This window comes from Microchirus variegatus (genome assembly GCF_963457635.1).
Source record: "Microchirus variegatus genome assembly, chromosome: 7".
NCBI lineage: Eukaryota > Metazoa > Chordata > Actinopteri > Pleuronectiformes > Soleidae > Microchirus > Microchirus variegatus.
Window position 1 is genome coordinate 16,938,381 of NC_139808.1, and position 16,500 is coordinate 16,954,880.

At 40.9% G+C, this 16,500-nt stretch overlaps 2 protein-coding genes across 2 annotated transcripts; one reads left to right on the forward strand and one right to left on the reverse strand.

The window, feature by feature from the left end:
* Positions 1–440: 440 nt before the first annotated feature.
* gpr27 (G protein-coupled receptor 27) lies at positions 441–1,556 on the forward strand (the record flags this gene model as incomplete). The annotated part of the gene is made up of 1 exon (XM_083893047.1): positions 441–1,556. One exon carries the CDS (start codon positions 441–443, stop codon positions 1,554–1,556), a length of 1,116 nt encoding a protein of 371 aa, XP_083749173.1.
* Positions 1,557–9,231: 7,675 nt separating this feature from the next.
* prok2 (prokineticin 2) lies at positions 9,232–12,580 on the reverse strand (the record flags this gene model as incomplete). The annotated part of the gene is made up of 3 exons (XM_083892115.1): positions 12,488–12,580; positions 9,737–9,862; positions 9,232–9,357 (listed from the first exon to the last, which is right to left on the reverse strand). Exons 1-3 carry the CDS (start codon positions 12,557–12,559, stop codon positions 9,232–9,234), a joined length of 324 nt encoding a protein of 107 aa, XP_083748241.1. The 5' UTR covers positions 12,560–12,580.
* Between the last annotated feature and the right edge of the window lie 3,920 nt (positions 12,581–16,500).

Here is a 16,500-nt window from a genome sequence, read left to right on the forward strand (position 1 = left end):
TTGCCTTCATACGAGCCACAGAATGTGTTGTTTGTTTTAGCCATCTGTGGAAATTGAGATGTGTTTCCGCTGAGCGGACGCCGCTATGAAGAAGAGATGGTGCGTAAACCTGCGGACTGTTTCTGCCGCTGTCAACCCGCAGAGAATGGAACCACGCACTGATGGTTTTTGAGGCGGACACTTGTGAGATGAAGGATCGGAAGAAAAGGAAGAAATATTAGTGTTGTTTTTTATATATACATTGTTGTTTCTTTTTGGTGTAGGCGATGAAGAGCGCACACCGAGACTGATGTGATCCGCTGCGTCTGAGCGGAATTCATATCTGACTTAGTGTTTTGTTTTTTGGGGGGTGGATAATTGCGCTTGAACTCTTTTCCATTCAGCTCTGGCAGGAAAGCAGAGCTCGTAAATGAATGGATGTGGGAATACGCAGCACCTACATGGCAAACACGAGTGAGTTTGGGGAGAGCAGCGCGTCCTTGCACAACTATGCGTCCGCGGCCTCTGCGGTCAAACTGGCCTCGCTGGCTCTTATCATGGGCATCAGTTTGCTGGGCAACGCGTCGCTGTCGCTGCTGCTGCTGAAGGACAGCTCGCTGCACAAGGCTCCCTACTACTTCCTCCTGGACCTGTGCGCCGCGGACGTGCTGCGCTCCGCCGTGTGTCTCCCTTTCGTGATGGCAGCGATCGGCGGCGGCTCCGCGTGGCCGTACAGCGCGCTCAGCTGCAGGATCGTCGCCTTCATGTCGGTGCTCTTCTGTTTCCACGTCGCCTTCCTGCTCTTCTGCGTCAGCGTCACCCGCTACATGGCGATCGCGCACCACCGCTTCTACTCCAAGCGGATGAATCTGTGCACGTGCGTGGCGGTGATCTGCATGGCGTGGACTCTCTCCGTGGCCATGGCGTTCCCCCCGGTGTTCGACGTCGGCACCTACAAGTTCATCCGCGAGGAGGAGCAGTGCACCTTTGAGCACCGCTACCTGAAGGTGAATGACACTCTGGGCTTCATGCTCATGCTGCTGGTCATTGTGGGGACCACACATGTGGTTTACATTAAGATGCTGTGCTTTGTGTATGATCACCGCAAAATGAAGCCAGCCCAGTTAGTCCCGGCCATCAGCCAGAGCTGGACCTTCCACGGGCCTGGGGCCACGGGGCAGGCCGCTGCCAACTGGATTGCAGGCTTCGGCCGTGGACCCACACCTCCCACGCTGGTTGGCATCAGACAAGCAACTCACCCTGGGAACAGGAGGCTTCTGGTGCTGGATGAGTTCAAAATGGAGAAGCGCATCGGCAAGATGTTCTACATGATCACACTGACCTTCCTCATCATGTGGGCACCTTATATAAGCACCTGCTACCTTAGGATATTTTGGCGTGGGGCTCCGGTCCCACAGCTGTACCTGAGCATAGCTGTGTGGATGAGCTTCGCCCAGGCGGGAGCCAACCCCATCATCAGCTTCCTGTTCAACAAGGAGCTGAGGCTGCGACTCAGAGCCAGTTTCCCCTGCTGTCTGGGAACACAGACACCCATGGAGCCGTACTGTGTCATCTGAACCAAACTGAGCCCACAGCAGTCCACTGACAAACATGCATTCTGTCCTCGAATGACTTAATGTGGTCCACATGGAGACTGGAATCCACTTCAGTTCAGTGTAATCACACTTTTTTGCATGTGGGTAAGAGTTTACCAAGAAGCCTATGGAAATCTGAAGGAAAATATCACTTTGTAGTGTAGTGTTTTAAGTTTTAAATAAAAATGAATGTCTGGTATATTCAAATCGTTGTTCACACAGTGCTGATTAAGCTCCATATGACTCTATGATAAAAGCAGTTTTGTCATTTTGTCTGCTGACATTTCCAGGCAACAGCAACGTAACGAGTTAGGCCGACTACAAAGAGGTTGGATTAAGACTGAAAACACAACAAAAGCGCCCATGAAATGTTTCATTGAAGTTAATTCTACTGCTCAGAAAGCCTGGACGTTCATCAGTTTGATGGGATCACGTCTTGCCACTGCCCGTCCCTGCACTGCTGCTGCTGTACACACATAAACACTCCCTCCATCAGGTCTGATAGTATTGCTTGACAGAGCCCTTTTTCAGATAAAGGATGCAGCATATAAATAATGTTACATTGTTTCTCTTCACAAAAACTGGAGTCCAATTAATAATGCTGACAAAAACAGCAACAAAAAAATCACTAGAAGTTACGCACTGCAGCTTTAATTTCTTGGTGATAGCCATCAGGTCTTTTATGGAGCATAGTGTGATTGGTTTTTATCAAGAAAAATATAGAGAAGACGCATACTGCTTTCCACACTAACCCACTTCTTTAAGGCTCTGAAAACAGAGACAATGTTTGAAAACACTGCTGTCTCCTATTTAGTTTGAAAACACCTGGCAGCACTTTAATCTGGACTGACAGAACTTTCAAAAAGATGCCACAGCTACCGGCATTCACTTCTTGATTGGATCTTATCAGCCACAACTTGACTATCAGCTGTTTCTCTTTCCCCTTCAGTCTGCTCCTGTTTACACCGCAGCACACATGTCTGGTGTAGTGGAATGGTCACATGACATACATTTTAAGGTATAGTCTGGACGCAGGTTACTTTTGACACAAAGCTAAACAACAAACAAACAAAAAAAAACCACTGGATGCAGATTGTTTTTAACTGACAACACAATTTCATACAAAAGTATGGATATAGCATCAGTTTCCCGCAGTATCTACTCAAAATGCACTGAAATATAATCAAATAATTTATTTCTTGAACTATGACATTTTCCTGCTTACAAAAAAACAAGGGAAACAAAAACCTCCTAGTTTGAGGTAATAATCTGCTTTTCTGTTTCGCTGAATGCATCATAATGAATCCATGTTTTAATTTACACACCTGCATTTACTGGATCTGACACATCCATTCTAATTTTCTGACCTACATTGAGTAGCCTGATTTTTCTCTACAACCTATTTTTGGTCCAGTGCAAGATTGTACAGTATTTCAATTTCTGGCTATTTTTTGAAATGACATCACAATGCAGGTGTCTGAGAAGACAGAAACATACCGAACTGTACACAAATCTCATTATATTTTTTGATTAGGACAGTGTTCCATTTGTAAATATGTAAAGACCCCCTCCTTTTCCTCGTGTTATTTTTAAAACATGTATGCTGTATAATATGTTAGACTTCTTTGTGTTGTACATGAACAAGAGGTTAAATCTTTCATTTGAAAGTAATTCTTATTCACCTTCACAGGTTAGTTGTGTTGAGAAATCGGTTGGTTCACCTTAACCTGCAGCAGGAAATTGATTTTTAAAAGAAAACAAAGGACATTGGGATGAATACTAACAATATGGTGCTTTGGAAATGATGTTTTCATTGTTTGTATTTCTAGGCAAATAAATAAGAAAATGTATGATATGTTGAGCTCTGTTCTTGGCCTGGCTTTGCTCTTGAATGCATCTTGGGTACATATAGTCTAACATATCCATATGGTGTAATTAAGTGTTATTAATGAGAGTTAAGCCTAAATTATTCATCTTTCCCTGAGCCTGACTCAGTCCTCTGGGAAATAGTGTGAGCTTGTTGAATTGAGCTGTATATTTCAAGCTAAGAGGGTAATAGACATGTTTTATGATTTTTCCAGTCGCACCAAACATTTAAACAAATTAGCATGCATACATAGTATCACAACTAACATTATTTATTTATTTTATCAGACCCTCTGCGGGCCATGTTGTAACACACTTTCACTGGAGTCTTTTGTTTTAATATCTTGAGGGGGCACAAACACTTAAATATGCATGTGATAGTTTGTTGCTTCTTAATTTATTTTATGATGTATAACAAACACCAACAAGTGCCTCCTTAAATGCATGCAAAAAAATAGAGGGGAAGCAGGGGAGACTTGGACTCATGATTTCAGTGGGCTATTTTTCCCAAACCTGTGCTTGAAGTTAAAAAAAAAAACCTGTCCTGTCTACAAAGACACGTGTGCCCTTTATTTTGACGTCTACACCTTTTTGCTGCCATGTTTCATATCACTGAATTGCTCTAAAAACGTTTATAGATGGTAGAAATACCAATACATCAGTGTCACATTGTCAATATTTTGGTGTGCACCACAGCAACAAATGTGTGCAGAAATCCCAGCTTCATCATTAGTATCTGCTTAAAAGTGTTGATTTTCCTTTTAAGCTGTGACATTAATGGATCTCAACAGATCACTTAGCAAATATATAGATTTATTTTAATAGGCCGAGTCTCTCCCGTCGGCTTTTTAATGAGACTTATCCTTTTTCAGGCTATTGATTTAGCTAATTGCTGCTGGGGTCATCGACAGTGGCTTCAATTACACCAAACTGCAGCTTTTAAATACTGAGGCCTTCTCTCAGCACACACTTGAGTCCTCTGTCGCTCCAAACTTGCCCGTACGACGCTGAGGTCTTGAACACACCGTCTACCTACAGAGCATCCATAACCATTAGCATCACAACATGCCTGCTTGTTTCTGACAGCTGTTACCGGCCTGCTGAGATCTCACAGTATAATTGCCTCGGTGCCTTAGCTGCAGGGAAGAGGCTGCTCACCCACACATGCTCTCGTTCAACACAGATGCAGGCTGGAGTATTTTTGGTACATCGTGTTGTCTTCGGGCGCACAGGCTCTGCTGTGATGCTGGGGAAATTTACTGTCTGACTCTTTCATTACAGTGATGAACACGGTCCTTTTCTCTAGTTTTTACCGAAAAGCTGAAGACCATGCAGCTCCCGTGTGCTAAGAACAATGATTTTGTCTTTGGACTGTGTCGGTGCAGTTAACTGTTTCTTTCCCCATTTCCAGTCAGAGAGGGTTGTCCTGGTCAGGTTTGCATTTTAACTGAGAATGCTACCTTTACTTGGTATTCAGGGTGTGTGCTCTGTCTGGTGGCCGCGTCAGCAAGATACATCCAGGAGGACACCCAGCAGCTCGTTTTTTTCTGCCTGGTTTGTGGCTGTTTGTGTCAAAAAGATGTCAAGCTTTGTATGAGAATAGACTACAGACGATGAATGAACACCGATCGCAAGAGAGTGATGCTTTTCTGTCACCCAATCAGCTGACTGTTGTGGGTCTAGCTCCACCTATATCATACTGTACCATTACTCTGGTACCCCAAGGGAAATGAACCGAAAAGTGGAATAATTGGAGCCAGGTATTTGGTATTATTCCTAATTGGAACACACAAAAAAATACTTACCGAACCTTTCATTTTTGTGGAAACATGCCGTTACAGTGAGATAAATCACTATACTAAAGTGGCTAAAATAATTTTTTCCTTGGGTTCCAATTAGAGCTGGGTATTTCTAACAACTTCCTGATATAACACATATGACGACACAACTCTGTAACCACTTTATTCAATTTAGGTGAAAACCAGTGTATATGGCTAGTCATCTAACTGCTGATCCAGGTGCAAATCTTTAAAGCGGACCTAGAGTGGTCCTGTTGCACATATTTGTTAGTTATGGAGGTCTACTTTACATACATTAACTTGTTTTTATGGTCAAAAACCTCCTAGTTGCTGTAAACGTGCCGATAGAAATCCTCTTTTCTGACGGTGTTTCCCAGCCGCGAGATTTGAGACTCAACTCTCTCACCCAGAAGACAGAGTCTTGTGATTGGCCAGTATATTCAGCACACCCGCTCTCAGAAGCGCAGCTCCCCCTCTGGAACAGTGGATGCACTGCTCCTCATTATCAAAACATTGTTTTAACAATGTTTAAAAATAGCTTTGTCACGACTCCCCGCCGCAGTCCCTTTGACGACCTTTGACCCGGAGTCAGACCCAGAGTCAGAAGAAACTGACGCTCGTGAAACACCTCCACAACGGACGTTATTCTTCTTCTGCGGTTCAATGTACGCAACTGGATGTGCTCGGACTAGTGCCCGGAGCAGGACGATCTGCTGTTCCGGAGAACCGGTGTTTACGTAACTGGACAAGGTTTTTTCAGAGATTTCGCTGAGCCCGAGATTACAATAAAACACAGCGATCTCAGCAGTGGCTGAAGTGTTTGTTTAGAACCTTCAGGGCTTCTTAAACAAGGTAATGACGCAGATACATACTAAAAAACAGCGTTAATTGGAACTTCTGGTCTAAGTCCGCTTTAAAGTTACAAGTATAGAAATAATACATGTGTACCTACTGCCTCTCTATGGTCAAACATCACTTAGTGCCCTATGCACTGCTCCTCTCTTCCTCCCCTCCCTCTCTCAGCTCTCAGCCCACTTCTTGGCATTTTTCACATTCATCCACAGTGAGGTGTGCACCGCCCTGTTGCTGCAGAGCTCTCCGGCTCACAGCTCGGATCGGCTGAAAAGATTTAGGATTTGTATTTAGAGTAGATGTGGAGGTGCTCAGGAGCATCATAAAAACTGTTGCCTAGCAACACGTTGTACTGTTGGTGTTTTGTCGTCTGCAGCCACTGCGTCGCTTATGTTGTTTATGTGGTAGATGTCTTCCCCTGTGCGTCTTTATTGTGTGGAATTTAGACATTCTGTATTTTTGAAATTGTAATAGAATTGTATTTGCGTATTGCATACGCATGTTTCAGCTCTGTACCATTGTCAAGGATGTGACATCTCAGGGTTAATCACATATATTTAATGAAACAAAAAAGACTAAAGAAAAAAAATAAAATAAGAGCAAAGCAGAAAGGCACAGTAAAGTAAAGTAAAAACAAACTTACAGGGGAACAGGATACAAGGAGCAAACAAGAATCCTAATCAGCAACACAGGTCGCAAAATAGACAATCTGACAGAGGACAAAGGGAATAGGCTGAATATAAACACACTAGGAAGGGAGAGACAACTCCTGACAGGTGAAACTAATTAGGAGGCGTGTCAAAATAAAACAGGAAATTCACAAAAACACAACACTAGTACAAACTCAAACAAACCATCCATCCATTATCTACCGCTTTATCCTCTACCGGAGGGTCGCGGTGGTGCTGTGCCCATCTCAGCTGACATATGGCGATAGGCGGGGTACACCCTGGAAAAGTTCATCAGTCCATCACAGGGCCACATATAGAGACAAACAACCATCCACTCTCACTCTCACACCTACGGTCAATTTAGAGTGACCAATTTACCTAATCCCCAAATCTGCATGTTTTTGGACTGTGGGAGGAAGCCGGAGAACCCGGAGAAAACCCACACACACACGGGGAGAACATGCAAACTCCATGCAGAAAGGCCCTTGTTCCAACCGGGGCTAGAACCCAGGTTTGATGGCTGCAAAGGCAAGTGTGTTAACCACTACACCAACCGTGTGGCCCAAACTCAAACCAAAATTAAATAATTAATTAAAATTAAAGTCTAAATGAAGACCATTTAATCACTGTAAATAAATCAAAGGTCTGGGTTAAATGACAATTATTAGCTGTCATGATCTTTGAATGTTTAAATGAACATACCTTATATTTTCTCTCTATTTCTATGAATCTCTACATATCAAATCTAGACGCAAGAGGACTAAATTCCACGACTGAGAAAGTGCAGGATTAATATGAGACGCTGCTTTTAAGATCAGATCTAAGTATAACTTTGAGCCTTGAACGAATGCTGTGAATCATCGACTGCTGTGAATAATTTCATACACGTCTGACTGTCTCCTGCTGTTAAAAAGATTTGCTGCCAAGGTGAAAGGGAGGACAGACGCATCTCCCTTTTGTCTTTTAACGGCAATTAAAAAGTTTTTATTTTTTGCACTTGGTCGTTAGGAATTAATTTAAGAATGGAACAATAATGTCACCCTTGCTTTGTGGTGATGAGTGGATAATGAAACTATAACCCAATTTGTACCCAAATCTGAGACCGGTTGTCTTTATATTAGTAGAGAAATAATGTGTTTCTCTGTCAGGCCTGACAGCTGGCTTAAACTGTGAGACATAAAAGCCAGTAAAACATTTGGGAGTGAACGTTATTCTTATCGCCTCATTCAAATGAGGTGAAATGAAGAAAGGTTTCTTTCCGTGTGTGTTTTGACACCGCAAATGTGTGATTATTGAATTCTCAGAGAAATTAAGAATATGTTTAAAGCAGACCTAGACCGGAAGTTCCAATTAACGCTGTTTTTTAGTGTATATCTGCATCATTACCTTGTTTAAGAAGCCCTGAAGGTTCTAAACAAACAGTTCAGCCATTGCTGAGAATGCTGTGTTTTATTGTAATCTCGGGCTCAGCGAGATCTCTGAAAAACCCGGTCCGGTTACGTAAACAGCGGTTCTCCTGAACAGTGGATCCTCCTGCTCCGGGCACTAGTCCATACTTGTTGGCTGTAGGTGGTTGTGGTTTGCATGTGTCTGATTCTGAAACATCCTTAAATTCGGGACCATTATCGCTCGTTTAAATTTGGGACCTTGCAGTCGGATTTGTCGCTTGTTTATTCAAAGTCTGAAGACTGTCCAAAGTAGGCTGGGCTATTCAAAGTGTCAGTTTGTTGATCATCATGTTTTGAATGCATACCTGTGTTTGTTGGTGTGTCACAAAATCTGCTGACTCATTTTAATGCAGGCACACCGCATTCAGAGAGTCTTTATTGTTGAGGTCAGATGTAATAATCACCCACACCTCTGGCACTCGCTTAACTTTTTATCCGCCGATTCAGGCTGGCTTTACACAGCAGCACTCCCGGGTGTAACCGACAATAGCACCAACGGATATTCCGTTCTCCTGTCTGTTAATCATAAACACACAAATAGACAAAACAGGCACATGTTGAAGGGACTCTGCACTAGTAAAATAATAAAATTGAAAAATCTGAGTTTGAGAGATGGAGGTCTTCCCTGCAATGGTAAAGATTTAACAATTCTAAAAAGTGTAACGGTATATCAACATTCCAGCTCATGAAGTGGCTGTGATATCATTACATGATGCACTTTTTTATATATATATATATATATTTCATATTAAATTCTATTTAATAACACTGTATGATGCTGATGTTTTTGCCCTCTTGTAAACATATAAAGTATTCATTGGCTCTAAAATCCCAGAGGTCACCGATCAGTGATTGAATTTTTACTTTAAAGATACCACTTAGTTTAACTCGAACCAACGTTTTTTCATGCCTTATTAAATATATATCTTTATTCAAAATAAATTAAACAGTGGAAACAGGCTTTTAAAGGCGGATGAAGGTCATCAGTAGTGCAGCTATAGTGTAACTGTGGCGTTGGTCATCAGAGGTAGTCGTCTGGTTGCTTGTAGGATGAGAGACATTTGGATTTGCCCTCCTCCACAGAGACACATAACAGGTTGGGCAGACAGGGGCAAGTGTGGTGAAGTCTTTTCCCAAAGAACGGGACCTGGAGGCCGAAAAATAAAGAGCAGTTAAATATGAAAAATGTTTCTTTTTCATCGGGTATAATGCATGCAGAGGCAAATGACGAAACAGACAAAAGATATATCTTATTAACTGCTTCTTTGATGGGGTTTTGAATAGAATGGTTCGAATGCTTTCAAAGGAAGAACAAAAGCAAAATCACACATTCATTTTGCATTACAGAGAGAAAAAAAAGAACCTCATTTATAAAACCTCATGAACAGAGAAACTCTCTGCTCTCTGGAATATGTCGTGTATCATTTACCCCCCAGAACCTGCGTCATTTCCACCATCATTATAAAAGGTGATAAAACCATGGTGTGATGCCACGTACTGCAGATGAGCTTAGATAAGAACAGCACCTTGTGGCTCATTGGGTGACAGTCTTCTCCCTCCTGTCCCATGGGTGTGCACATCCGCAGGCTGCTGATCCATAGACTCACTGCACAACACAAGCCTCCTCCACACTGAATGTCCTTCTCACAGGTCTGCACGCACACACACAAAAACAATAAATACACAGGAAATGACTGTATGATGTATAAATGTCACTGGACATGCATTTTTAACATTTTAGTGATCATGCGGTGCTGATCTGTGCCACAGGTGCACCCATGGTAAATTGCCGTGGGAATAATACACAACTCCTTACATGGACATCCTTTTATTTGTCAATTTTTTTTGTCTTCTTATGTGTTGAGTCAAAGTCATGATTCATTTTAAATTACATTTTAGTAGTGATATAAAGCAGCAATAACGGTGCAGAAGTCACAAAGTCAGACTGTTTTGCTTTTCTTTTTGTTTATAAAAATGATCCAAGAGAACTTTGAACTGTGACATATTTCCAAATTTCAGAATTTCAATCAGATCTTAAACATTTTGAGGACTTTTTGATCAGGTGTGTTTATTGTCTAGTCCAGTGGTTCTCAACCGTTTTGAGTCGCGACCCCCAATTTAACATGCACGGCTGTCCGCGACCCCCCCCCCCCCCACCACACACACACACACCGGTGTAAACGCATGATGTGTATGATGGATAAAGCACCGATCAATTCACCATTGGCTATGTCGCATTTACATTTCAGACAAGCACTTATGATCACACTTTAGCTATTAGTTTTTATTTAGAAACACATTAGGATTTTTTGAAAAACATACAGCAGCATCAAGAGGGTAACTTTTCACGCGAGTAATAGGCCGACAATTGTCGCTACATCCCATCGTATTGCTGGTAGTTGAGCCGGTTAAAATGTAAACAAATAACGCAAAACCGTTCTTTTTCTTTTTAATGAAATGAAACGATAACTAGGGATGGGAATTACACGGCATTTTGAGAGTTGACTGTCGATGGTCCACGTGTCAAATTTTGTCTAGTTTTTTATTTTTTTTTGCAGGGGTGGAAACTATTCTTCACTGTACTAATTCATTTTAAGCTCAAAAACATGGCTGTACCGTCCAATATTGACCATCAAAGAAGCACTAATAAAAATGAGGGGCAAAAAAAAGGAAAAAACTCTCAGCTGGCACGGATGTGTCTCCAGATGGCGGTCAGGTGGTGAAAAGCTAATTTTGATAAAAAAAAATAAAAAATTCCAAAATGATTTGGTGACCCCCAGAAATCATCTCGCGACCCCAATTGGGGTCGAGACCCCAAGGTTGAGAATGGCTGGTCTAGTCTATTGAAAAGCAGTGCTCTGTGTTCTAAGGCCAGTCTGGTTCTTCTGTGTGTTTGTCAATCATTTTTAGACGCAGCATTTGTAAGGGTGATAATTGTATTGTCCCAAAATGGGTCTACATACCGATGTGTCCTTAGGCAGGACAATTAACTCCACTTTGCTCCTGACGGCTGTGCCAATAGTGTCGGAATGTGTATGAAAGATGTGTGACAGAAAACTGAGCATGTGCTGTCTGTGTGGGTGTAAAAAGCAGCTTTGAGTGGTCATTGAGATGTGAAAATGTATATAAATACAGACCATTTACCATTATGTTTCTTTGTTAACCTATCATTTTGGCCAAAATTATACTTACAATTACTTTAATCAATATTGAGAAAATTATAGTAATTCAATTGATGATGGTGACATTATTTTAAATTCACTGTTATCCGTTCACTTCACTATTGTGCGACATTGTTGTCAGACGTGTACAGTGTCAAAAACATCTAACTGAATACAAATGAGATCATTGTCATGTGAGGTTTTAGGTGAGAAATGAAGCAGAGGAGCAAAAAACAGTGGAAGGGTATTTTGCCTAAAGATAAAAAAAAAAAGGTAATTGCAGAATTATTACATTTGTCATTTCACGCCTCAAAAAAAAGAAAGAAAGACAAATAATCAGGATTGGTGGAGATTTACAGTTCAGTGTTGGGATGGAAATGTGAACGACAGCTCTCACTTTAGATGAGATGAAAGAAGCACAATGCAAAAGAACACACATGATTTTATGTGACAGATGAAAATCACTCTCCGTTTTATGACTGAATGTCATTCAGTTCATATCAACGGCACAGTGAGTGAAGGTTGGTGTGACAGCGACGTTTCCTTTTTTTTACAGATAAACTGATATACGTACGCACTGTAAATGCCCCTCTGAAAACTCTTCGATATCATGAAAAAAAATCTAGATAGCGTAGTTGATGGACTGTGGTTGTGTTGCCCTTTAATTTCAGTCCCAGATTGCACACAGTAAAAAAAAAATATACAAACAAACCGATGATCAGAGTAATTCATCAACTGCAGAGCAGAAAATACAGGAGTTACCCCTTCTCTAACAAAACTCACATTAAACTCTGAGGCTCATAGTGGCTCCTAGTTTTAAATTGTTTTAAACACAATTAGAACCTTTTAAATGAAATGATGTCTGACACCTTTCATTTTCCTCCATCTCTGTTATGATGAAATATGTGAAATTTAACATACAATACGCACGAAACTAATGAAAATAAAAGAAAACAATTTCTTCAATGTGCCTTAACTTAAGATTTACTATAAATGTTCCCTTTTGGTTCCCACACACCAATGGTAAATTGGTAAAAAAGAAAAAAAAATTTAGGCTGAAAAGCATATATTTTGTCCACACTACTGAGAGATTTCCACCTGTCTGCTTCCACCTACCCCAGTGATGACAGCTGAAGATCCGTGGGAGACCAACAACAGGAAGAAGAGCAGTAAGAAGAAGGACCTCATGATGAAGAGTTTTCTCTGTGCTCCTGTAGCGTCCCAGCTGAACAGTAAGGACGCCGGAGCTGATGGACACCACTGCATGGGCGTACGTGACAGATCGCAGAGACGAGTGGCCTTCAAACTCGTGTGTCGAGCAGGGGTTTATAAACCCAGCCTGCTCGTTCAGAAAACTCTGACTCACTCACACCAGAATTGCTTTGCAGAGGGTACAAAAAAAAAAGACCAAGGTAAACTTCAGCATGACAATACTCCAGCCATTCATGTTTCTGACTGTGTTCTCAAGAATTCATTTCCCTTACAACAAACATGGTTCTTTTTACACTCACTTAAGCTCTTCAGAATCGGCATAAAGGCATTCACTTTATCATCCTCTAACGTTCCCTGCGTCATTTTTTCCCCTTTCTTCACCATTTCAGACTCCAAGGCCACTGTTTTTTGAAATTCATTTCAAAGCCCTTTTAGTGACAATGGTGACAATGAGCGCAGCTCTAAGCAATGGATATGTATTTCTTAGGCTCTTCTGAAAACAAGTAGTACATGCCTCTTACTTGAGAAGCACACTGGGCTTGCCTAATACGCCGCAATGACAAATGTGCTCATGTTAAGGGCCCGAAATTTCAGTGTCATTATTCAAAAGTCAGTGAGACTTTCTCCTCCTGATTTATTTAGTCTATCTTCACACACAACTCCTCCTGTGAGGCTGCATGAAAGATTCATAATCGATAAATCAATCATCAATACAAACATTAAAGGTGCATTATGTAATAAATCTAAAGCAACTGGCCATAAAATCCTACTAATATGTCACAGAGACTCAGGAATAATGTTCATATAACAAACCGAAACAACACCAACAACAGTACAGCCAAAATATTTGCATTAAAAAAAACATCTTTTGCAGATCGCAAATGATGTTTATGTTTTGAAATCATGTTTTGGCATGTGGCGCCACCTACCGCCATCTACCAATCATTGCAGTCAGTAGAGTCTCAGCTGCCGAGCAACCACAAGTTGCCAGTTACATCTGAGCTACAATGGCGGAGAAAACGAAACCTCAAAGACCTCTGTATTTTGAATTTGAGTGTAGTTACTGTTTTTGGCCACATTCTTACATAAGGCACCTTTAAATCAATGAGCAATACAGTCTGCGACTACTGTGTGTAATCTGTGTTCACATGTAGTAATGTAGTAATGTAAAAACATTCTCTTGCTCATTTATTACTCTGGGGCCGCCCACAGCCGAGCGGACTGGCACAGATAACCAGATATAATCAGTTACGTAACTACAGGGACATGCTATTGTGCGCAGCTGGAGATCTGTAAGCGTCAGTGTGGACACACGTCTTCTCCACAGCAGGTGAGACACGTGATGTCTGAGCCAATCGTGTCTTTATAAATGTTTGTGAACATGTTTTATCTCCACCTGCCACTGGTTGGAAGACACAGCCTTGGCCTCTGCCACATGAGACGCACCTATAGACATTGAGTCAGATCCTGTATGTGGACGTCACCTGAGTCAAGTTGACAACAAAGGAGGAGCTGGAATCTTTTTTCTGAACACATTGACAGCATGGACAGAAACATTAAATCCACCTGTTGTGTTGGGCTGGAAAATTCAAAATGGGAATCTATGTCTGTCAAATTGTGTGATCTTTGGTATTTTGAACACTATGTGACTGAAAGTTGGTCTAAACGTGTACAATGTGTGTGTGTGTGTCGCTGTCAAGCATGTCTTGAATAAACTTTAATCAGAGCTTCTTTAAAGCGGCTGCTTTTCATCACAAAACAGTCGGACAAACACGGATGTCATCATGAATTTGGGTTTAAATCTCTTTAGATTTAGGAGCATGAGACTGAAGAATGGAATATGGCCTTTTTCTTTCAGCCATAGCACCGTCATGCCGTTCCACGTGCTTTGTGGGAAATTATATTAAAGCAGCGCAGAGGCCGCACTGCCTCACCTTGCTCCCAACTTATTAGTCTTTCATACAGTAGCAAACTGGCAGAGCATGAATTGTGTCTTTGGCTGTTGAATAGAAATAACAGCACAGGCGTGTGTGAACACAAACCCAAGGCCAGCTGAAGAGTGTGTGCCTGGGCAAATGAATTTGTAATATCTCATTTAATGTGATGCAGTTCAATATTGATGATGGTGAGCGGAAACAATGTTACACATTCTTGTAATGATCTTCGAAACTGCAGTGACATTTGTTCATTAGTATACATTTGTCTCTAATTCACTCAGTATTTCTTTATATACAGTGGTTGTCGTGTTATTTGGAGATGAAACATCACCTCATTTTAGAGGGGTCTCAAACTGAAATGACCGGTGTCTACTTTGGTCAGTAGGGGCCGATCAAGTGAAAAGAAATAGTAATATGACGATTTTTCATATAATTCACAAATAAAAGTGTTTGTTTTGATATGGAACGATAATCAGTTCACAATATAATGATGTAAAAATGAATCTATTAATAAAATAAATACAGAAATAATTCATTATTATCAATATTAGTTAATTCACTCTGTCTAAAACAGAATAAGTTCAGAAACCAATGACGCTGTCATAGATGTGAATATTGTTTTTTGTTATCAGTGTTATATTATGTGAATTATGCCCTTTAGGCTGTTTGTTTTTCCAGAGAAAATAATACAAATGTGACTTATTTTCAGCTCAAGCACGACACCTGTCATTTGCATCATATTTAAAAACACACAAGCACACACTGGTCCTCCTTCATTTCACAAGGTCATCTGATTTATTCACCCTTGAAGATGTCCTTGCTTTCATAATGTCCATCCACAAACGGCGAGCGTCATGGCCATCTTATTGACGCTCTCATGTCAACAGCCCCTGAGTACATGATCTACAAATGATGACACATCTTCACATTTACAGAGGCTTGTCTCTATGTGCCATAGTGGAAAGTTGATTTTCTCACAAAGCACATCTTGTGAGGGAAAACGTTGAATTTTGGACCTATAAACTTTCATTAAACTAATACAATTTGCTGATATGAGGAAATTAATATTAACTATTGTAATTATATTTTATTAATGTCTTGAGCAGGAGTGATATCACAGAACTCTATGAGCCAAGAAACGTTAGATCGTCTCCTGATGTTTGCTTTTGTCACTTTGTAACCCGCTCACTTCACACACCAAAGTCCATAGTGAAATTTGGGAATTTTTACATGGCATGCAGGAGTTGATGATCCACTGCTGCCTCCATCATTGATTTAAAATGTATTATTTTGTGACAATGGTGTTGGAAATATTTAGTTTTGATTTATCTATGTGACACAAACTTACCAAACAAGACAAGTAGTGAATGAGCAGTCCCTGTGTCTCCATGAGCTAAAAATTAACTTTGGTGCAGGGAGTATGGAGTTTCCAAACAAGAAAATGCTGTCTAATGACAATATAAATGGGGCAAATATATACTAAAGATATTGTACACTAATAGACATAGGTCTACAGATATCATAAGCACATATTCATCTTACGCATGCTGGTGTTTCCATTTATCACATAACATGGGCTGCTGTTGAAAGTCCCTCTCGATGTGCATAAAACATCCGAGCTAATTGAAAATTCAGTGTGAGTAAGGTCTGCAATTATCGTCTCTGTCTGTCTGATTAATGTCTCCCCCCTCAGAGGATAATCAGAGTGAATGGCACTGCAACATTCCTCTGAGGTTTATAGCTGTCTGGGTCTGAGTCTCATCGGATGATGACTTGGCTCTACAGCAAAGAGACAGAATACCAAACACACCTTAATGGTCAGATATATGATTTAATTTACATCTGGGAGTTCATCATTGATTTAAATAAGTGAATCTCTTTGAAATCAAGAGAAACCTGAGAACATAACAATTCCAAAACACAAAAAAAAGGGGCAATGCAGGGACATAATTCAAGGTATAACTTAAGAAAACAGTTAGG